Source organism: Myotis myotis, unplaced genomic scaffold, assembly GCF_014108235.1.
Source record: "Myotis myotis isolate mMyoMyo1 unplaced genomic scaffold, mMyoMyo1.p scaffold_m19_p_15, whole genome shotgun sequence".
NCBI classification, from domain to species: domain Eukaryota; kingdom Metazoa; phylum Chordata; class Mammalia; order Chiroptera; family Vespertilionidae; genus Myotis; species Myotis myotis.
The window spans coordinates 23194140-23216994 of NW_023416319.1; the positions used below are offsets into that span (position 1 = coordinate 23194140).

Sequence of the window (22855 nt, forward strand, 5' to 3'; positions counted from 1 at the left end):
GGACAGCCCCAGACTGCGAGAGGGCACAGACCGGGCTGAGGGACCCCTCCAAGCGCACAACTTTTTGTGCACTAGGCCTCTAGTATTTAATAAAACAGTTTGGTAGTTATCTGACTCTTAAAATACCAGGCAGTAAACAAAACATACCAAAGAACTGGTTTTTCCCCTTACAACATTGCAGCGAAATCTAGCAAGAGATATTTCCGGACTGCCCTACTATAGTGTCCCTCCAAAGGAGGTTTCACTCTGTTCTTGAGTGCAAAGGCAATACTGTTATCTCTTTTCAATTTAATAGTAACATATAAATAGACAGGAAGATAAATACTTATTTCCCAAAAGTCTATTTTATTTTAGAAAGTTCTTTAAAAATCCATCCTTTCGTGTGTCTTTCCAATTTCTTCTCCAGAGTTTTAAAAAACAAAACTAGTATTGTTTTATAGTAATTCAGGACAATGCCAGTGGATCTATTACAGCATACAGATGAACTCCTCTTTTCCTATTGATACTATTAGTATGGAGGAAAACAATATCAGAACATAACACCCCCATTCACAGAAAACCAGAGCTCGACATGGATGAACTATTTATATTCCATGCCTTCTGCCTGTCAAGTAAAACTGTCAAGTCTCAATGAAGGAAATAAAAATAACATTAAGGTGCCGAAACCAGTTTTGCTCAGTGGATAGAGCGTCGGCCTGCGGACTGAAAGGTTCCAGGTTCGATTCTGGTCAAGGGCATATACCTGGGTTGCGGGCACATCCCCAGTAGGAGATGTGCAGGAGGAAGCTGATCGATGTTTCTCTCTCATCGACGTTTCTAACGCTCTATCTCTCTCCCTTCCTCTCTGTAAAAAATCAATAAAATATATTTTAAAAAATAACATTAAGGAATTAGTGCTATAAATGAGAAAGAGTAGGTCGTGATCTACCTATTACTAAGTCCTCGTCTCTCCTGACCCTTGATAATCATGAATAGAAGGTGCATCCCAAACTGATACAATCACTTGTCACCCACAGCCATAGCAATGAGAGCATTCTTAGCAGAGTACACAGAAATAAACAGGTTGAGGTGAAAAAAACATTCTAAATTACAGAAATCCTATCTAATAATAGACAAACATGGTAATTGACCATACCTTCGCTACGCTTCCCATTGGCTAATCAGGGTGATATGCAAATTAACTGCCAACAAAGATGGCGGTTAATTTGCATATGTAGGCGCAATGCTGGGAGGTGAAAGGGGAAGGACGGAAGAAGCCGCCTGCCGCTGACGGTGATCAGAAACCCAGGCGGCAGGCAAGAGCATGGGGGGCAGGCAAGAGCATGGGCCCCTTGGCCCATGATCGGAGAACTGGGGCCGCCTTTGCCTGCTCCCCTGCCGGTGATCAGAGAAGCTGGGCGGGGCAGGGAAGAGACAGCCGCCGGTGAAAGCCTGCGTGCACTTCCTGGAGACGAGCCTGGAAGCCAAGAACACCTGTGTCCTGCTGTTGCAGAGCCGGCTATTTGAGGAGCCCGAGCTGACCCAGCACTGCTAGGAGGTCACTGACGAGCAGGCGGAGATGGCCCTACAGTCCAAGGGCTTCTGCGAGATCAACAGGCAGACCCTGGAGGTCGTAGTCACCCGGGAGGCTCTCAACACCAAGGAGGCGGTGGTCTTCGAGGCCGTGCTCAACTGGGCCAAGGCCGAGTGCAAGCGGCAGGGCCTGCCCGCCACCCCGCGCAACAAGAGGCACATCCTGGGGCTGGCCCTCTACCTGGTCAGCATTCCAACCATACCCCTGGAGGAGTTTGCCAACGGCGCTGCCCAGTCGGACATCCTGATGCTGGAGGAGACCCACAACATCTTCCTGTGGTACATGGCGGCCAACAAGCCCCTGCTCAACTTCCCACTGACCAAGAGGCGAGGCCTGGCCCCGCAGAGGTGCCATCGCTTCCAGTCTTCGGCCTATCGCTGCAACCAGTGGCGCTACTGGGGGCGCTGCGACAGCATCCAGTTTGCGGCGGACAGGAGGGTGTTTGTGGCGGGGCTGGGCCTGTACAGGTCCAGCTCTGAGAAAGCCGAGTACAGTGTGAAGATCGAGCTCAAGCGCCTGGGGGTGGTCCTCGCCCAGAACCTGACCAGGTTCGTGTCCAACGGCTCCAGCAGCACCTTCCTGGTCTGGTTCGAGCACCCGGTGCAGGTGAAGCAGGACACCTTCTACACGGCCAGCGCCGTGCTGGACGGCAGCGAGCTCAGCTACTTTGGGCAGGAGGGCCTGACAGAGGTGCAGTGTGGGAAGGTGACCTTCCAGTTCCAGTGCTCCTCCAACAGCACCAACGGCACCGGGGTGCAGGGCGGGCAGATCCCCAAGCTCATCTTCTATGCCTGAGGCCGTGGGTGTGCAGGTGCTGGGGGGATGGAGGGCCGCACCCTTTCTCCTTGCCAGGACAGGCTTCAGGACTCCTAACCTTTTGTGCGCAGCTGGCGGTAGCCAGAGGTATAAATGAGACATTTCTACACGGCCAGAGCCCAGTTCTGAATACAGGGGGCTGGGCCTCATCATATCTCCTGCACATTGGGGTGCACACTCAGGTGGAGGGTGGACTTGGGGGCGGAGGGCAGCCCGGACCCCACCAGAGGTGCCCACGCCACCTGCTTTGTGGGCTTGGCTGTCCCTCCCACCCTCCTAGATTTTGTTCTGAGTTGTTCTAAGCTTAAGACCTTCCCTCCAAATCTAAAACCTGGGAAAAGTCATTTAAAAAAAAAAATGTCAAGAAATTATTAAAAATACAAGTACTTTGAAAAAAAAATATAGATACTTCTCCAAACACTGGCTTGGGGGGACAGGGAAGAGGCGGCCACCACCAGCAGCCGCCTCTTCCCTGCCCCCCCCCAAGCCGGTGTTCGGAGAAGTACCTGTATTTTTATTTTTCAAAGTACCTGTATTTTTAATAATTTCTTGACATGGTAAAAGAATTTTACATTACGATCCAAAGGTGGTGGGGTGAGGAGAAGGAGCAGCAGAACAATCCAACAAACAAAAAGGGAAACAGAAATGCATGGTGGAAGGGATTTGAAGGGTGGGTAGGGGCATTGACCAACTAAAATGCAATTGGTTTGTTACTGAGTACTATTCATGGGAAGACAGCATCCTGACTCCTTCTCTAAACAGCATATTGGGAGTAAAAATGATGCATCCAGGTGGAAATATGATTAGGAGTTGGAAGACAGACAGCGAAAGAAGAAGTCAGAAATAGACACTGAGAGAGTCACTGGCTGGCTGGCTGCAAATACTGACTCTCCAGTAGTGACCCCCCCCCCCCCCTCCGAATGCACAAATTTTTGTGCCCTGGGCTACTAGTAAATTATATTTTTAAAAAGTACTGAAGGATCAGACAAGTGCCAGAATCCAAAATTTATCAAAAGATAGAATGTTGGCCCTGGAAAGTACACTAGAAAGTTCCTAGTTCTGACTTTCTCAATGTAATAGATCTAGCAAAAATCTAAAATCCATCACACAGCCCAGCTAGCATGGCCCAGTGATTGAGCATTGACCTATTAACCAGGAGAAATAGTTCGATTCCCGGTCGGGGCACATGCCCTGGTTTCAGGCTCAATCCCCAGTGTGGGGCATGCAGGAGGCAGCCGATCAATGATGCTCTCTGATCATTTATGTTTCTATCACTCCCTCTCCCTTCCTCTCTAAAATCAATTAAAGAATATATTTTAAAAAATATAATAAAATCCAGCACGCAAGCACTCAAATAAAACTAATCACTGCATGTGGTTGAGTTAATCCTCTACCCACTCTGATGAAAAGTAATATTAAAAGTAACTATTCTAAAAATGTGCTTTAAAAGGCAATAATAACTATCTGACTGAATAGAGAGCAGCAAAAAAGGAGAAAGGGTGGATATGCATAAGAACACTATGAAAGGGAAGAAAGCAAAAGCAACTCTTATCCCAAGAATTTCTTGACACCATAGCAGGACTTTCACTCTTTTCTCTGAAGGGACCTATGTTTAATTATAGAGACAATTTGGGGAGATAGTGAAGGGAGAGGATACGAAGAAAAGCTGAGAAGATGGACACTCCCTGTCAACAATTCTCCACAGTGACTTAACAGACTAAAGAAGAATCATATTGGGGGTTTGCAGGGCTGAGTGAAAAAGGTGAAGGGATTAAGCAAAAAGAATTAATAAATAAATAAATAAATAAATAAATAAATAAATGCCAAAAAAAAAAAAAAAAGAGGAGTCATATCTGCTACTTCTGGTTTAATGTGGTGAAGGTTTTTTTTAAAAGCAGTAATGCACAATGAAGTACTTAAGTGCTTTACATTCATTATCTCATTAATATACACTACAGCTTTATGATGTACATTCTGTTAGCATTCCAATTTACAGATGAGGTATGGAAAGATTAAGATTTTAAATCCAAAGCTGGCCAAGATTTAACCCCAGGTTGGCCTGACTCCAAAGCCACTGCTCCTAATCATTAGGTCATACAGACTCTCCAATCAGAAATGGTGAGAAGCAGCAGGGAATACAGAGAAGTTACCAGCACAGCAACTAACCAGATCACCTTTGAAGAGCAACAATTGAGAATGACTCAATAGGGAATCCCTGATGTGCACTGCTGCATCCATCAGGTGAAATCATCCGATGGACAGAAAAGAGGATGAGAACTGAGGCATAGCTAATTGTTAGGCAGCTGTAAATTACAAATGCAACAAAATAAGGAAGACCAAAATATGAAGCAGAGAAAACTGAGGGCCCTGTACTCGTCTGACCTCAGCTGAAGAAACTCTGAAAAATATACTTTTTCTTTTATCCTTTCTTTGGTCTTTGAATGATAATCATTATTCTTTAAATATTTAATTTGAAGGACAAGAAAGGAAATAGCATTCAGCACTCTTCATTCTTTGAACCCTAAGTTGGTTAACAGTTGTATCCATCTAATAATCAGTGGTTCTCAACCTTCCTAATGCCGCGACCCTTTAATACAGTTCCTCATGCTGTGGTGACCCCCAACCATAAAATTATTTTCGTTGCTACTTCATAACTGTAATTTTGCTACTGTTATGAATCGTAATGTAAATATCTGATATGCAGGATGTATTTTCATTGTTCGTGACCCACAGGTTGAGAACCGCTGAAATACTAATGTGCCAGATATACTACTATCTAAAATTTTCAACAAATATACAATTTTAATAAAATAATTTTTTCTTCTTTCAAAATGCCCCCCAGCATTTTATAATGTTTACTGGCGAATTAATCACATTCCTATAAATAAATACACACAGATAAATGACAAAACCAGAAAGAGCAAACATACTATTCTAAAAAAACAAAATTTTCCACTATTCCACATACACTCAGGTTGTTCCTTAACGCTCCATATACAGATAATGAGTTCAATGTAAGAGTTTAGTTATCCCTTCTAAAAGTTTAGCACAATAAAATCGTACTTCTTCTGGCAAAATGTATTGCTAATCAGAGAAAAATGCAGATGAAAAATAAATTTTAAAAGAATAGCTAACTTTAAAATTTCATCTGAATAGAAAACAAAGATATACTATGCTACACTAAAGATCTTATTTAAATATTTTAATTTTGGCAACTAGGAACACATAAAAACAAAGTATATATCTTTATAACTAAAAAATTTTAAATACAAACAAATTTCCTATCTTTATTATATCAAATCTTCCACATAAAAGCAGTATTGAAATGTAAGTTATCACACAGTATTTGATTATCTGATATATCAGGCTTATTGAATTTAAATGATCTTTCAGAAAAGCCTTCTTGAAGTCTATGTATAGGTCGCCATCTAGTGGATATAAATATAAGAAAACTAAGATGTCATTAAAATGTTAAAATTGGTTCATTGAAAATTAATGCTTTGATCACCAAATCAAATGCCTTAGGAATTCAGGCTACTTCAACTTTTGAACACATGCTATATTTTGCTAAGGTAAGTGATTTATTAGTCATATTCCATTGTTGTTTTTTAAGGGAAACATCTTTTTCTGATGGAAAACAAACGACATTCACAAGATACTATGTAAGAAAGGACCCTTTTTTTATTACTGGTAACATATTAGGATTATTTTTTTGTCAAAAAGCACATTGTATCCCTATACTATTTTAAGTATTTTTCACTGTATCTTCATTGTTTAAAAAAATTCCATCACAATATCTATGGAGAAAATAACATGCATGTTTCCTAAGAAAGATTTTTTAACTTTTTTTTCTTATATATTTTATTGATCCCCCACAGAGAGGAAGGGAGAGGGATAGAGAGTCAGAAACATCTATGAGAGAGAAACATCAACCGGCTGCCTCCTGCACACCCCCCACTGGGGATGTGCCCGCAACCAAGGTACATGGCCTTGACCGGAATCGAACCTGGGACCCTTCAGTCCGCAGGCCGACGCTCCATCCACTGAGCCAAACTGGCCAGGGCAAGATTTTTTTAACTTTTACTAAAATAATGTGTACACTTAAAGAAAAGCTGATATAAACTCAAAGTACCCAATCTCAATTTCTCCAAATTGCCCATATTTACTAGAGTACTATAGTTCCTTTTCTAAACAAAATAAAACGGCCTTTCTCTATCATAGAATCCGTTGTTCTCCAATAGAATGGATATACTGTTGCATAACCACAAAAGAGCAAAGCTAAGGCCCAGGTAGAATACTGTGAAAGGATACTCACCTACAGTGACTGCCATGATAATACTAGTCATTAGCAGACTTTCCTATAAATGTTATGAAATGTCAATCAGCTGCTTTTAAGAAAAAGCAATAACTCTAGCAAAGATATGGACTTTTAAAATACTGGAAAACTAAAGGCAGAAATACTGTCCCGAACTGCCTGGGCACTGACACTGTTTTACCTTCTGGTGTCAATACTTCCTACAAACCTTTATCAGAAAACAAAATTTCACTGTTTTATCTGACAAAATTGTATCAGCTACGTCTGACTTCCATTGGATGCTTTTTATTATTTTCTGCTTTTTCAAACACTAACTACATTTACCTAAAATGAGACATTAGTCTTAATTCTGATTTTCTAGTATAAAAAAAAATTGCTTTCACATCCTTTTGAGCATTCTTTATTTATTCTTCCAGTCTATAGACATTTTTACTATTCTTTGACCAATGTTTCAAATGATATATAAAGCTTATTTTTGTATTTCTTTACAATTAATAATTAAGATTTGGTATTTCATAATTAAGAGTGCTTATTATATCCTTCAGCAATTTCATTTTTACAATGAATGCTTTTCAGATTCCAGGTACTAATATTATTGATTAGTACTGATATTTTGGTTACTAACTATAAAATATATTTTGCTGAATATTAAATATATCTATAAGGCAATTAACTACCCTATGATTATCAACTTTTGATAAATTAAACATTTCTAAAAACAATACTATGAAGACAATGTTAAAAGTAATCACACACAAAAACTGGTCAGAAATTTTCAAAACTATTAAAACCATCCTATCCAATACAAATTGTTTGCTATTAACCTCAAAAATAGTTTTCAAAACAGGTTTTTGGTTTATTAGTAAATTTGGTAAATTCACCAAGTTGATCATGCAACAAATTAGTCATTTTGGCAATTAAACTAAAGCCAAGATTTTAAACATGTTTTTACATAAAAGCCCCAAATATAAAAGGGCAGTACACAGAAAAAATTAAGCTTCTGAGATCCAGTAGGACCCCATTTTGCCCAGGTAAAGTCATTAGCAATTCTCTGTACCCCCCCCCCCCCCGTATGAATCCTGGAAATGAAGGAAAGCTACATTGAGATGTTCTATCTGTTTCTATCAGAGTGACCACTTGGTGTTTGTACTGTTGGCTATGTAAATTGAAATTTTAATCTAATCTTTCAGTGGAACAGTCTCTTCAATATCAGTTTATAACCCACTTGAAACCCTGCAACTAGAGTCAGAAGTGGGACTCCCTTCTTTAGATATACTTAAGGTGCCCAAAATTTCAGTAATATCCATCCAGTGAGCTAATATATTATTCAAAGATAGTGAATAAGTTATTATTATTTGGGAGAAGGGCTTCTTTTCCCATAAAGTCACATGATTTGAAAATATTTTTGTTCCAGAAGTATGACTGCCCTAAGAATTTTGTGAGATTCCCCAGTAACCTTCCACTACTTTTTTTTCATTTTTCCTTAACTCGAGTTGAAGTGTTACCTACAATTAAAACCAAAAAATAAAACTTAAATTAAAAAATCCTTGACTAAAACACACATACGCACACAAACCCACATACACATTTGTTACCATAAGATGGGATTTACAAATCCCCCTATCTGACCAATACATTACAGCACATCTTCCCAACTGAATAGGTTACAGGCATACTGCAATAATGATCTCAGCCTTCAATCTAACTTTCTGTTTGAGCCATGACATAAAACATGCTGGGAAGCACTATTACAAAATAACCAAAAATAAGGGTCTAAAGGTATACTTTAAGTGAATAAAGTTCTGAGGAAAAGAGCATGTCAAGCAGGCCTCTAGAAAAATCCTATATAATAAAAGGCTAATATGCAAATCGCTGAATGGCAGAACAATGTTCCATGGGGAGTGGGCCTAAACCGTCAGTCAGATATCTCCGAAGGGCTCCTGGACTGCAAGAGGGCGCAGGCAGGCTGAAAACCCTCCCCCAGTGCACCGGGCCTCTAGAAATAATATAATTCTATCTAGCTTTTATACAACACTTTTATATTTTTTTAAATATCCACAATATTGTACAGCTAAGTAAAGAAAACAGGATAAGATAAGTGTCCTAAATTACCACTGTGTGGTATCTACACCAAGTAGGTATCCTGTAGTTACAGAGGAACTAGGAGTTCCTAGCAAGTCCAGGAAGAAAAAAACATATACACAGAGATTCCAATCTCTCTCATTATAGACTACTGAAAAAGATTTTTTTTTTTTATAAAATATTCACCTTCTGTGTGTTTGCCCATGAAATATTTCTTCTAGTTAGCCACATGCACTCTTAGAATGTTTTATAAAATAACGCCCAGGTGCTTCCTTTAATTCAACTGAAGACATTCTGCCAAACAATTTTTTAAATAATGGAGTTGACATAGCCTAATTTTTTTTAAAAGGGTACAATTATATCTTTTTTGTAAATCATTTTACTTTATCTTTATTTTTAGTTTCTTAAATATGTTTTTATAGATTTCAGAAACAGGAAGGGAGAGGGAGAGAGGGATAAAAACATCAACGATGCCCTAACCGGTTTGGCTCAGTGGATAGAGCGTCGGCCTGCGGGACTGAAAGGTCCCAGGTTCGATTCAGGTCAGGGGCGTGTACCTTGGTTGCAGGCACATCCCCAGTGGGGGGTGTGCAGGAGGCAGCTGATCCATGTTTCTAACTCTATCCCCCTATCTTCCTCTCTGTGAAAAATCAATAAAATATATTTTAAAAAAAAAAAAAAATCAATGATGAGAGACAACCATTGATCGTCTGCCTCCTGCACGCCCTCTACCAGGACGGAACCGCAAGCCAGGCATGCACCACACCCGGAAGAAATCATGACCCGTGGTTCATAGGTCCACGCTCAAGCACTGAGCCACAGCATATCTTAAAGGATCATACATTCTGTGAAAGCATCAAGATCAAGCAAAGCCAAAAAAAGGATGATTTTCCCTATGTTTCTGATGCTGAATTTTACTTGTCTTGTTTGCCTCTATGTGCAAATTCTGTGACTTGTTTTCACTAACAGTATCCTGTTTCCATAGGAAAGTGCAGTTTGTTAGTTAACATTAATTACTTCCTATAACTAAGGTTGATATTCTGTAATATTCACATTAACACTCACTGTAATTCTGGATAACAACACAGTACAATGATAATCATTAATGGACATCCACTATGGTGAAACCTGAATGGACAATCAGCTAACACAGATTGGCAATAGACTTCCTCTTTCCTGTTTTTACACTCCTAACCAAGGAGACAATGCTTCCTGTTGACTTTGTGCTACTTGTTAAAATGCAAAATATGAGAAATGGAAACATCCAATACATAAAAATGTATCTGTCTTCTAGGATAACAAACTGAATTGCTAAATAAAATTTAATTTTAAAAACAAACCATTAAACAGATTAATGAATGCAGATGTAGACTAATTCCCCAGAAGATTTTAGAAAATTAAACAAGAATATTAAATTGTCTAAAGTAGATCTAATGTGCAGTTTGCCTAGTAGCTCAAGAGATGATCTATATATTCTACCGAAGTCCTTTACAGGAGTATTAATCTACAATTAAAGGAGAAATTCTCTTAAGAATTGACTTTTCAGCAAAACAACAGTTAAAAACAAACAAAAAAACCCACTATTCACCACGGAAAATAAAACAGAAAATTAATCAATATTTATATACCCATTACTTTAGTGACAAACTTTCACAAAACAGAAAGTACAAAAGATGAGACAAATTAATAAAAAAGGACTTCAAAACACCATTCAGTCCAAGAAAGAGCAGATGAAAAACAATATGAGGCCTTAGAAGATATAACCAACCTCATAAAGAGAGAGAAATGAATAAAACTGAGTCCTAATGAAAAAGAATCTGCTTTTTTAGGGTGAAAATTAATCACATATAAAGCCACAAATAAAATCTCAATGAATTCCAAAGAATAGAAATAATACAGATTAATCTAGCTATAATGTAATAAAACTAAAAATTATTAGCAAAATTTTAAAAATAAAAAAACCCTTCACATCTGGAATTTTTTTAAAAGCCTATTTAAAAAATTGTTGTTGGATCCCCTGGACAGAGTCACTCAACTGGTTGGAGTGTCACCCCATGCACCGAAAGGTTGCCAGTTTACTCCAAGTCAAGGCACATACCTGGGTTGCAGGTTGGATTTCCAATCAAGGTGGGTACAGAAGGCAACCTACTGATGTTTACCTGTCTCTCTCCCCTTCCTTCCTCCCTCCCTCCCTCCCTCCCTCCCTCTTACCTCTTCCCTCTCTCTAAGCATGTCCTCAGGTGAGGATTTTTTTTTAAACTGTTGGATAAAAGGAAAATACAAAAATAAAATAGCAGAATTTCTTTAAAATTCAAATTAAAAAACATGTCAGAATATGTGAAATAAAGCTAGCGTAATCATCAGAGGAAAACTTACAGCATTAAATAATTACATCAATAAAATAAATGAACCAAATACAAAAACTTAGAAAAGAATAAAATAAATCAGAAGAAATAAATCATTAAAGATAAATGCAGTACGGAATGTCTTAGAAAACAGAAAATTAATGGAATAAATACATTTAAAAATCAACAAAACAAACAAACCACCGTCTAATCTAAATCAAAGGAAGGAAAATGAATGAAATCACAAATACCCAACATCAGAACTGACAAGGGGGATGAAGCGATTATAATATAAGACTATTATTTGCATAACTGTACTCTAATAAATTTGAAAGTCTAAAAGAGAACATTATCACAGAAGAACTAGAAAAAAGTTACAAGGCACTCCCACACAAAGAAAAAGCAAAGGCCCAACTGATTTCATGGGGTAATTCTACCCTAAGCGAGAATCATACCCCTAGACCAACGAGCCGCCGCTTCATGGGGTAATTCTAACAAACCTTTAAATATCAGATAAGCCCTGGAGGGTGCTGCTCAGTAATTAGAGTGTCAGCCCACACACGGAAGGGCCTTTGCTTTGATTCCCAGTTAAGAGCACATACCTGGGTTTCGAAATTGTTTCCTGCCCCCTAGTTGGGGCATGTGAGGAGGCAAACAATCCATGTGTCTGTTTCACATGGATATTTCTCTCCCTCTCCCCCCGCTTCCTCCCTTTCACTATCTCTGAAAAGCAATGGAAAAAATAGACACTGGTGAGGATTAACAAAAGAAATAAAAATAAAAATCAATAATACAGTGCTATTTATAGTATTTCCACAGCAGTAAAAGAGAACTTCCATTTCCTTTCATGAAATGAGCATAACATTTATTTGAAGACCTGAAAAAGACTGCACCAAAAAAGAAAACTACAAACCAATCTCACTTACATCAACGCAAAAAAAAACCGAAAAACTTTAAAAGCAAATTTCCTATCAGAGTCCAACAGCACACTAAAAGAACAATTCATCATTACCAAGTGGGATTTATTCTATGAATACAGAAACAATTCAATAATAGGAAATGCATTAATAAACTCAATCACAGAAGGCAAAGAAGAAAAATTGTATGACCATCTCCACAGATGCAGAAAATACATCTGAAAAAAATTCAGTAGTCTTTCATGTTAAAAACACTAAATAAAATAGGTATTAAAGGATATTTCCTCAGCAAAACAAAATATAAATACCTCAGCCCAAAAACCAGAGTTCTCTTTAATGAGGAAACACTAACAGCTTTCCTGTTAAAGTTAGGAAAAAGATAAAGATGCCATCTCAACTATTGTGTAGCAATTAAGCTATGAAGTTAAATTAGACAAAGCAATCTACAGTGTAAGAAGTGGAAAGGAAGAAATAAAGTTATTTCTAAATACAGATTATGCAATTACATTTCTGGAGACCCATAGGAACCAATGGGAAAAAATTACTACAGGTAAGAAAATTTAATAAAAGGCTAAAAAAAATAAACAACGATAATCAATATTCATATATATAAGCAAAAAACAATTAGAAGACATAATGTAAGAAAAGATCCAATTAAAAATAACAACAAAAAACACACAAAATCTTATGAAATTCTAAAATTTATTTGTGGAAAATCAACTCTCCTAAAAGACATAACATGCTCTTAGATATGAAGACTGCATCATCAAGAGGTCTGTTCCCCCTAATTATTTATAAATTTAACTCAATACAATAAAGTATTATGAGAATTTGTCTAGAGCAAGACAAGTTTATTAAGCTCATTTGGAAGAACAAGGAAGGTCATCAAGAAACCATGACAGAAAAAATACAAAACGGACACCATCCAGAACCATAGGAAGGCTGGCTGTGTGGAAATTCTCCAATTAGAAGGTAAGAGAAAAGCATACTGAGACTCAGAGGAGGTGCGGAAGTAAAGTGCAGAGGTACGGAGGCACACGCGGAAAGGGCTGGCAACTGAGGACGTGGTTGTCTTTTTCAATTGGGAGGGAGTCTCAAGTTCCCGACTGCTCTGAACTCTAGTTCTGGGCAAGTCTCTAGGGACCCAGACTCATACGGGGAGAAACTGGACTGTCTGGCATCGGGTGGAACTCGAGGGTGGCTTTCTCTCAGAGGCACCTGCAGCAATTACCGGGACACTGAGACCTGGGGCCTTTTAGGGCAGGGCTGAGGATCAGGCATAGCTGTTTGCTCTGCCCTGTTGATTTCCTGAGACCGTGCCCCACCCAAACTGTGTGCAGAGGCTTTTGCATATGAATGACCTGGCCCTTTGCAATCTGAAAATTACCTAACAAACTGAAGCTGGGTCAGAGAGACCCAGAACATCCAAAAGAAGGCCCAAGGCCCCACAGCAGCTTGCACTGCTTCACAGCTGGGCCTCATCTGGGCACCTCCAAACTCCAAACAAAGAAGAGGAATCTGCAGATCTCTCTGTAGCTCCTACGGGGTAGCCTTAGGCAGAGGCTAAATTAGCACCTCCTTAGAGATCCAAGAGCCAGTGTACCAAGTGGTCAGAGTGGGACCATCCAGATTACAACTCCTCAGATCCATAAGGGACACACTCAGGGGGCAGACTCAGTGAGCACTAAAGCCCCACTGAAGCAAGTCTTGCCCCAGAAGGGTCTCTCCAGCACAGAAGTTCTCCCATCAAAGACACAGCTGATTCTCACAGCCAATTGGCCTGAAGGTCAATTCCTCCAAGTGATACCTACCACAATCAAGGCTTAACGACAACAAGACTGTGCACACAGCCCACAAAAGGGTGCACCAAGAGTGTCCACCTCAGGTAATTGGGGAGGCTGAGCCACTGGGCCCTATAGGACACCTAGCACACAAAGCCACTCTATCAACACAGGGAAGCAGCCAAAATGAGGAGACAAAAAAAAACAGATCACAAATGAAAGAAATGGAGGAAAGCAAACTACTGGATATAGAGTTCAAAACCACGGTTATAAGGTTAGTCAAGAATCTTCTAGAAACCACTGATAAATTTAGTGAGACCCTCCATAAATCTAGTGAGACCCTCGAGGATATGAAAAAGGACCAACTAGAAATTAAGCATACACTGACTGAAAAAGAATATTATACAGAGATCCAGCGGCAGAGTAGAGGATCCCAAGAATCAAGTCAAAGATTTGAAATACGAAGAAGAAAAACAACCAACCAGAAAAGCAAAAAGCAAAAAGAATCCAAAAATATGAAGATGGTGTAAGGAGCCTCTGGAACAACTTCAAGCGTACCAACATCCGAATTATGGGGGTGCCAGCAGAAGAGAGAGAGCAAGATATTGAAAACCTGTTTGAAGAAATAACGACAGAAAACTTCCCCTACCTAGTGAAAGAAATAGACTTATAAGTCCAGGAAGCGCAGAGAACCCCAAACAAAAGGAATCCAAAGAGGACCACACCAAGACACATCATAATTAAAATGCCAAGAGCAAAAGACAAAGAGAGAATCTTAAAAACAGCAAGAGAAAAACAGTCAGTTACCTACAAGGGAGTACCCATACGAATGTCAGCTGATTTCTCAACAGAAACTTTGCAGGCCAGAAGGGAATGGCAAGAAATATTCAAAGTGATGAATACCAAGCACCTACAACCAAGATTACTTTACCCAGCAAAGCTATCATTCAGAATTGAAGGTCAGATAAAGAGCTTCACAGATAAGGAAAAGCTAAAGGAGTTCATCACCACCAAACCATTATTATATGAAATGCTGAAAGGTATCCTTTAAGAAGAGGAAGAAGAAGAAAAAGGTAAAGATAAAAATTATGAACAACAAATATGCATCTATCAACAAGTGAATCTAAGAATCAAGTGAATAAATAATCTGATGAACAGAATACACTGGTGAATATGATAGAATCAGGGGCATAGAAAGGGAGTGGACTGACAATTCTCGGGGAGAAAGGGGTGTGGGGGGTGCAGGAAGAGACTGGACAAAAATCGTGCACCTATGGATGAGGACAGTGGGTGGGGAGTGAGGGCGGAGGGTGGGGCGGGAACTGAGAGGAGGGGAGTTATGGGGGGGGGGAAAAAGAGGAACAAATGTAATAATCTGAACAATAAAGATTTAATTAAAAATAAATAAATAAATAAATAAATAAATAAATAAATAAATAAATAAATAAATAAAATAAAAAAAAGAAATACAAACATTTTGGCCTATGGAATGAAATTATTACCCTGGTGATACTGACTAATTATGTGCCTATTACAAATCTATTTCAGCATTCCCAAATGTCTATATTGTTTTTTGCCATTACCTTTGAAAGAGTTGTAACATCTTATGGGTTACCTCATTAATTAATAAGTTAAATAAAATCTTAGGCATGCATTAATTTTATATTTGTATGAGGGTCATGATTTTCCTTTTTTGAAAATTATCTTTTAATAGTTTTGTAGGTTTCACTAAGATGCCCAGCAGATTCACCTGACAGAGCCAAGAAACTGCATTGCTAGAGAATTGCACCTCATGGACTACTTAAGCTTGGGCACTTGGCTCCCAGAAGTAAAACCCAAGTGGCAATATACATTTAACTTTACTGACTATTTCTCTGAGGGGTTTTTTCCCTCTCTACAGATTGTATGTTTTGGCTTGGTTTCTAAGAATGTGGTTTTATGGTTTGACCATTTATTTAATGATCCCTCTACATCAGGGGTGGGGAACCTTTTTTCTGCCAAGGGCCATTTGGATATTTATGACATCATTCATGGGCCATACAAAATTATCAACTTAAAAAACAGCCTGCTGTATTTGGTCAAACATTTAATTAACTCATCCCTATGCCTTGGCAGGGCCAGACCAAATGATTTCTTGGGCCTCATATGGCCTTCGGGCCAGATGGTCCCCACCTCTGCTCTACACGGATGACAGAGATCTCTTGGATAAAAGATAAAAGACACTTTGGTTTGTTAATCGTTTTTGTTTGTCTTTTTGTCTATCTTGAGCTCAAATCAGTTAAGAATTTCATAACTACCAAGAACAGGTCTTTGATATCTGAACAAATGAGGTTGTTATTTTTTTTTAAAAATCTTTACAACTCATGTCTCTTGACCTGTGGGTGAAATGAAAAAAAACACACAAAGCTATAATGCTCTGTATCAGTAACTCAGAAAGACTTTTACCTCTTATTGTGTGTGACAAATCAAGTAACTTATCTCCAGAGGGTATTAGTAATTTAGATTTTAAAGTCTCTTAGTTAAAAGAACTGTTCTGACTGGCTTATTGGTTAAAAAAAAAAAAAAAAAAAAGTACGCATATGACTGGCCGGAGGTCAATTCCCGGTCAGGGCACTTGCCCGGGTTAACGGCTTCATCCCTAGTGTGGGGCGTACAGGAGGCAGCCAGTCAATGATTCTGTCTCATCACTAATGTTTCTCTCTCTCTCCCTCTACTTTCCTCTCTGAAGTCAATAAAAATATATATATATATATTTTTTTTTTTTAATATATTTCATTGATTTTCTACAGAGAGGAAGGGAGAGAGATAGAGAGTTAGAAACATCGATGAGAGAGAAACATCGATCAGCCGCCTCCTGCACATCTCCCACTGGGATATGCCCGCAACCCAGGTACATGCCCTTGACCGGAATCGAACCCGGGACCCCTCAGTCCGCAGGCCGACGCTCTATCCACTGAGCCAAACCGGTTTCGGCTAAAAATATATTTTTTAAGTATGCATATAAATGGAATATTTATAAAATTCCCAGAAAATAAGAAAATTGATCTTCTAATACCTTAAATATGCTAGACTTTAAAAAAATAATTCTTCTTACAGGAATTAAGAAACATTTTAAAAATCCAACTTCACATAACTAAAGATTAAAAGTGTAAATTTGTGTTCAACTAAGTTGAATCATTATCCTGACAAACTTTTTATTTGAACAGGTATTAAAGACAATTTCCAAGATTTTTAGGTAACTTAAAACCTTGACATTAAATTAAGAATCTTAGAAGGCTGATTACTAAACATAATTAAGTTTATATACTTTTGCTTCTTATTTTTATACTAGAGGCCCGATGTACGAAATTCATGCAAGGGGCTCGGCCCCCGGCCACCAACCATGGCGGCTGCCTCTGCCTCAGCCCCCACCACTGAGGCTTCATCCAGAAGGTCATCAGAAGGATGTCCGGAAGGACATCAGTCTAATTAGCATATTATGCTTTTATTACTATAGATACTATAGAGAAGCTACAGTTTGGGATATATTGAGAGTTCATATTTGCCACTTTAAGGACATGTAAATGGGATGTTTGTGTTTGTAGAAAGTTGAATTATGTAGCTCATGAGTTTTGCTAGTCTGATAAAATGTTTGTGTACAACAGACATTTCTCAATGTTCTATCTCAGTGTTTCAATGTGAATATAAATTAGTTACTTTGGTTAAAAGTTTAAATCATTACCAGTGGTTAAAATTATACTAGGAAAAATAGTGACAGAGAAAGGCAATTGTGTGTGTGCTTTTGTTTTTCAAGGAAAAAGTAGTTCTGTCCTAAAACAGTCATTCTCAATTTTTTAAATCTCTTTTACACTCTCAAAACTTATTAAGAGTTCCTAAAAGCTTTTTTATTCATGTGGATTATAAATATCAATATTTACATTAAAAACTAAAACTGAGATTTTTTTTAAAAAAAATTATTGATTCATTCATTTGAAAGCATTATTTGAAACTACTTCCACTCTCACAGATCTCTAAGAAAGAGCCAGTGATCTAAAGCAAACTGTTTATTTCAGAATATAAAAGAACACAATAAAGGACAAAATATGGAAAATGAATTGTATTTGCCTTGGTTTACAATACCTGAGTCATTTCAATAGCTGCAGAAAAAGGATCTGACAAAATTCAACACTCTTTCATAATAAAAATACTCAACAAACTAGAAGAGAAGGGAACTTCCTCAACCTGATAAGTAGCATCTATGAAATTCCCACAGCAGTGTATAAGAGTGCCCGTTGTTCCACATTCCAATCAAACAGTCCAGTATCAAGGTAGTTTAATGTTGTAGTTTTAATTTGCATTTTTCTAACAACTATTGATGTTAAGCATTTTTTCATATGCTTATTTGCCCTCTGTGTACCTTTTATTGTGATATATCTGTTCAAATCAGTTTCCTATTTTTAATAAGGTTTTCTTATGTCTTAAAGACTTAGACATTCTGGACTCCATTTTTTTAAATCAGATATGTGATTTGCAAACATTTTTCTCGCCATTTGTGGCTTGTCTTTTCATTCCCTTAGGAGTCTCTTTGAAAACCAGATATTCTCAATTTTGATGAAACACAATTAATTAATTTTTCTTTTATGTATTATGCTTTTGGAATAGTATCTAAGAAATCTTTGCCAAACCCAGATTTTCTCCTATGGTTTCTAAGAGTTTTATAGTTTTATATTTTATATTTGAAATGCATTTTGAGTTAATTTTTAAATATTATGCAAAGTTCATTATTTTATATATGGATATCCAATTATTCCACCACCATTATTTTAAAAAACTATCTTTTTCTAATTAATTACCTTTGCATCTTTGTCAAAAATTAACGGACTAGCCTTAGCCGGTTTGGCTCAGTTGATAGAGCATCCACTTGCGGACTGAAGGGTCCCGGGTTCAATTAGGGTAAAGGGCATGTACCTCGGTTGCAGGCTCCTCTCCAGCCCAGGCCCTGGTCAGGGCACGTGCAGGAGGCAACAAATTGATGTGTTTCTCTCGCATTGATATTTCTGTCTTTCCCTCTCTCTTTCACTCTCTCTAAAAATCAATAGAAAAATATCCTCAGATGAAAATTTAAAAAAAATTAACTGACCAATCATATGAATCTATTTATGGAGTCTCCATTCAGTTTCTACTTGTCTATCTTGATGCTAGTACTATATACTGCCTTGATTACTCTAGCTTTATAGTAAGTCTTTCAACCAGGCAGTATACATCTTCCAACTCTGTTAGGGGGTTGTTGTTGTTTTCCATGTTACTTAGGCTATTCTAGATCCTTCGCATGTCCTTGTGAACTTTAGAATCAGCTTGTCAATTTGTATACACACATACAAAAAAATTCTCCTCAGATTTTTATTGCAATTTCCTTGAATCTAAAGACCAATTTGGAGAAAACTGACATCTTAACAATATTGAGTCTTCTGATACATGAATACAGCATATGTGTGCATTTATGTATTTAGGTCCTCTTTAGTGTCTACCAGCAACATTTTATAGTTTTCATGTACAAGTCTTTCACATCTTTTGTCAGATTTATAAGTATTTCATATTTTTTATTGTATCAGTTTTGAATTTGAATTTCATTGTTCCTTGCTAGCATATAGAAACACAACTGGTTTTTGCATATTAATATTGTATCCTACATCCTTGTTAAATTCACTTATCAGTTCTAGTAGCATTTCTAGATTGTATATGATTTTCTCTATAAATGATCACATTGTCTAATCTACTTTTTGTCTTATTATACTGGCAAAGACCTTTAGCACAGTACTGAATGAAAGTGGTGCGAATGAACAATCTTGCTTTTGTCTAGTCCTCCATCATTAAGTACAATGTTAGTTATAAGTTTTTCATAGATGCCCTTTTTCAGGCTGAGAATTTCCAACCCTTGTTTCTGATGGGTTTTATCAAAAATGAACGTTAAATTTCTAGATGCTTTCTCTGCTTCTACAAATTTTCTTTTTTTAGCTTAATATGGTGAATTACATTGATTGGTTTTTCAAATGTTAAGCCAACGTGCTTTCTTGAAATAAATCCCATTTGATTACAATGTATTATTCTTTCTATATATTGCTGGATTTAACTTGCTAAAATTTTGTTTAGAGTATTTTCATCTGTGTTTATATTGGTCCATAGTTTCCTTTGCTAGAACTGTCTCTCTTTAGTTTTGGTATCAGGTTAATGTTGACCTCAAAATGAATTGAGAAATAGTCCCTCCTCTTCCATTTTTCTGGAAGAATTTTAATAGAATTGGTATCAATTTTTCTTTAAATGTAAAATTCACCAGTAAAGCCATTTGGGCCCGAATGGCTTGGGGGGAAGGTTTTATTTTTTTTTAATATATTTTATTGATTTTTTACAGAGAGGAAGGGAGAAGGATAGAGAGTTAGAAACATCCATGAGAATGAAACATCGATCAGCTGCCTCCTGAATACCCCCTACTGGGGATGTGCCTGCAACCAAGGTACATGCCCTTGACCGGAATCGAACCTGGGACTCTTCAGTCCACAGGCCGACGCTCTAGCCCAGTGATGGCAAACCTATGACACACGTGTCAGAGGTGACACGCGAACTCATTTTTTGGTTGATCTTTCTTTGTTAAATGGCATTTAAATATATAAAATAAATATCAAAAATATAAATCTTTGTTTTACTATGGTTGCAAATACCAAAAAAATTCTATATGTGACATGGCACCAGAGTTAAGTTAGGGTTTTTCAAAATGCTGAGACGCCAAGCTCAAAAGGTTCGCCATCACTGCTCTAGCCACTGAGCCAAACTGGTCAGGGCTGGGGGAAGGTTTTATACAGCAAATTCAACTTATTTAATTGATACAGGTCTATTCGGTAATTTATTCTTAAGTGAGCTTTGCTTTTTAAGTTTTTATTGACTTTTAGAGAGAGAGGAAGAGAGAGGGAGAAAAAGAAACAGAAACATCAATGTGATAGAATATTGGTCGGTTGCCTCTCATACACCACCTGACCAGGGAGTGAACCCACAACTTGGGCATGTGCCCTGAGCGGGAATCAAACCGGCAACCTTTCAATGCATGGGACATGCTCAACCAACTGAGACTCACCAGTCAGGCTTAAGTGAACTGTGATGGTTTGCATCTGTCAAGGAATGTCTTCCAAGTTATCAAATGTACTGACATGAAGTTGTTCATAATATTCCTTTATTCTCTTTTTTAATATCTGTAGACTCTGTAGTGATGTAATCTCTCTCATTCCTGACATTCCTATTGGGAATTTGTAATTCTTGATCACTGGTATCTTCTCATTTTCTTCCCTAAAGTTTCATCAATTTTACTGACCTCAAAGACCCAGGTTTTGGTATCAATGATTTTCTCAAATGTTTTTTTTTATTTTCTGTTTCACTGATTTCCACTCCAATGTTTATCATCTCCTTTCTTTGGCTTTTTTGGATTTCATTTGCTCTTCTTTTTCTAGGACAGGTGTTCAGTGCTTAAATTTCTCTCTAAGTATTGCTTTAGTTGTATCACACAAATTCCAATATGTTGCATTTTCATTTTATTCAATTCAAAATACTAATTTCTCTTCTGATTTCTTCTTTCACCCATGGGTTATTTAGATTGTTATTCAGTGTCCAAATATTTGGGGATATTCCAGAGTTTTCTATGATTGACTTCTAATTTAATTCCACTGTGGTCAAATAACCATATTATATGCAAGGCACTGTGAAGAGTGTATACATGCTTTTCATTTAATCATCTGGCTTCCCCCACAAAGCCAAATCTATAAAAAAAAAAAAAAATGAATAAAGAAAAGGTCAGGCTAAAAAAGTCTGCCACAGAGAAAAATAAGAACAACATAAGCCACCCTGGCTGGTTTGGCTCAGTGGATAGAGCGTCGGACTGAGGGGTCCCAGGTTCGATTCCGGTCGGGGGCATGTGCCTTGGTTGCGGGTTGTGCAGGAGGCGGCTGATCGATGTTTCTCTCTCATCGATGTTTCTGACTCTCTATCTCTCTCCCTTCCTCTCTGTAAAAAAATCAATAAAATATATTTAAAAAAAAAAAGAACAACATAAGCCTACAGGCCAGATAAGTAGGAAATAACAACAAAAATTAATCTTAATGCTGAAATATTTATGAATTAATTTATGTCTAAGATTTGCTTCAAAATAAGCCAGAGTAAGGGAGAATGGATAGGAGGAAAAATCAAAGGAGACTGGCTACAAACCCAGCTGGTGTGGCTCAGTGATTGAGCATTGACCCAGGAACCAAGAGGTTGCTGGTTCGATCCCCAGTCATGGTACATGCCTGGGTTGCAGGCTCAATCCCAGTGGGAGCCATGCAGGAGGCAGCCAGTCGATGATTTCCTCTCATCAATGTTTCTATCTCCTTATCCTTCTCCCTTTACCTCCCTCTAAAAATCAATAAAAATATATTTTAAAAAACAAGAGACTGGACACTTTAACTGAAGGAAGATGATGGGTTCATGATGCTTCATTACACTATTTTACTTTTAAGACATTTCAATTTTACCATAATAAAAGATTTGTTACAATTTAATATCAGTACTTCACTCAGAAAAACCTAGGTGAAAATAGTAGTCGCTTAAATGCTGTTCAAGAAAAAGAACTGGTAGCAGCGGCTTCTATGTGTGTGGAGAGAGCTTATAAATGAGAGATGACAAGTGTATAAATAGAATAAGTATGAGTCACTGGAGTTAGCCAAAGAAAAAAGCGTGGGCTTCAACTGAGTGAGCAGGTGACACAATTGTCCAGCAAAACAGAACAGAGTAACATACAAATATAAATATTCTATTTGTGACACAAAAGTTTCTCAATATACTTCAAAATTTCCTTCTCAGTTAATTTCATCTTTTTTTCACGGATACTGCCTCGCACACTTCCCCAAGATGAAGCATTTCCTTCATAACCAACACTGTCTTCAAAAATGGGCTGCTGTGTTAACTATACCACATAATGTATTCTTTCAGTTTCACCAGGCAATAAAGAAAACAAAGCTTCCTTTTAA

General features: G+C 37.8%; 2 protein-coding genes across 8 annotated transcripts in view; one reads left to right on the top strand and one right to left on the bottom strand.

Moving 5' to 3' along the window:
- Positions 1-22855, bottom strand: part of EXOC6 (exocyst complex component 6) — a 155673-nt gene that overhangs the window by 123028 nt on the left and 9790 nt on the right. Inside the window, exon 1 of one of the 7 annotated variants that reach the window (XM_036336588.1) lies at positions 10998-11035. The exons of 5 other annotated variants lie outside the window; for them this stretch is intronic. Coding sequence is in view for 1 of the 2 variants with exons in the window: in XM_036336586.1 (XP_036192479.1) it covers positions 4894-4900 (7 nt within the window). In the remaining variant the exon portion in view is untranslated. Of the gene's footprint in view, positions 1-4893; positions 4916-10997; positions 11036-22855 lie in introns of those variants that run through there. One more of the 7 variants, XM_036336586.1, reaches the window with a different exon arrangement.
- Positions 572-2368, top strand: LOC118670276 (BTB/POZ domain-containing protein 6-like). The gene is given in 2 exon segments (XM_036337355.1): positions 572-611; positions 1389-2368. Coding segments are annotated over 2 exon segments (1020 nt in total).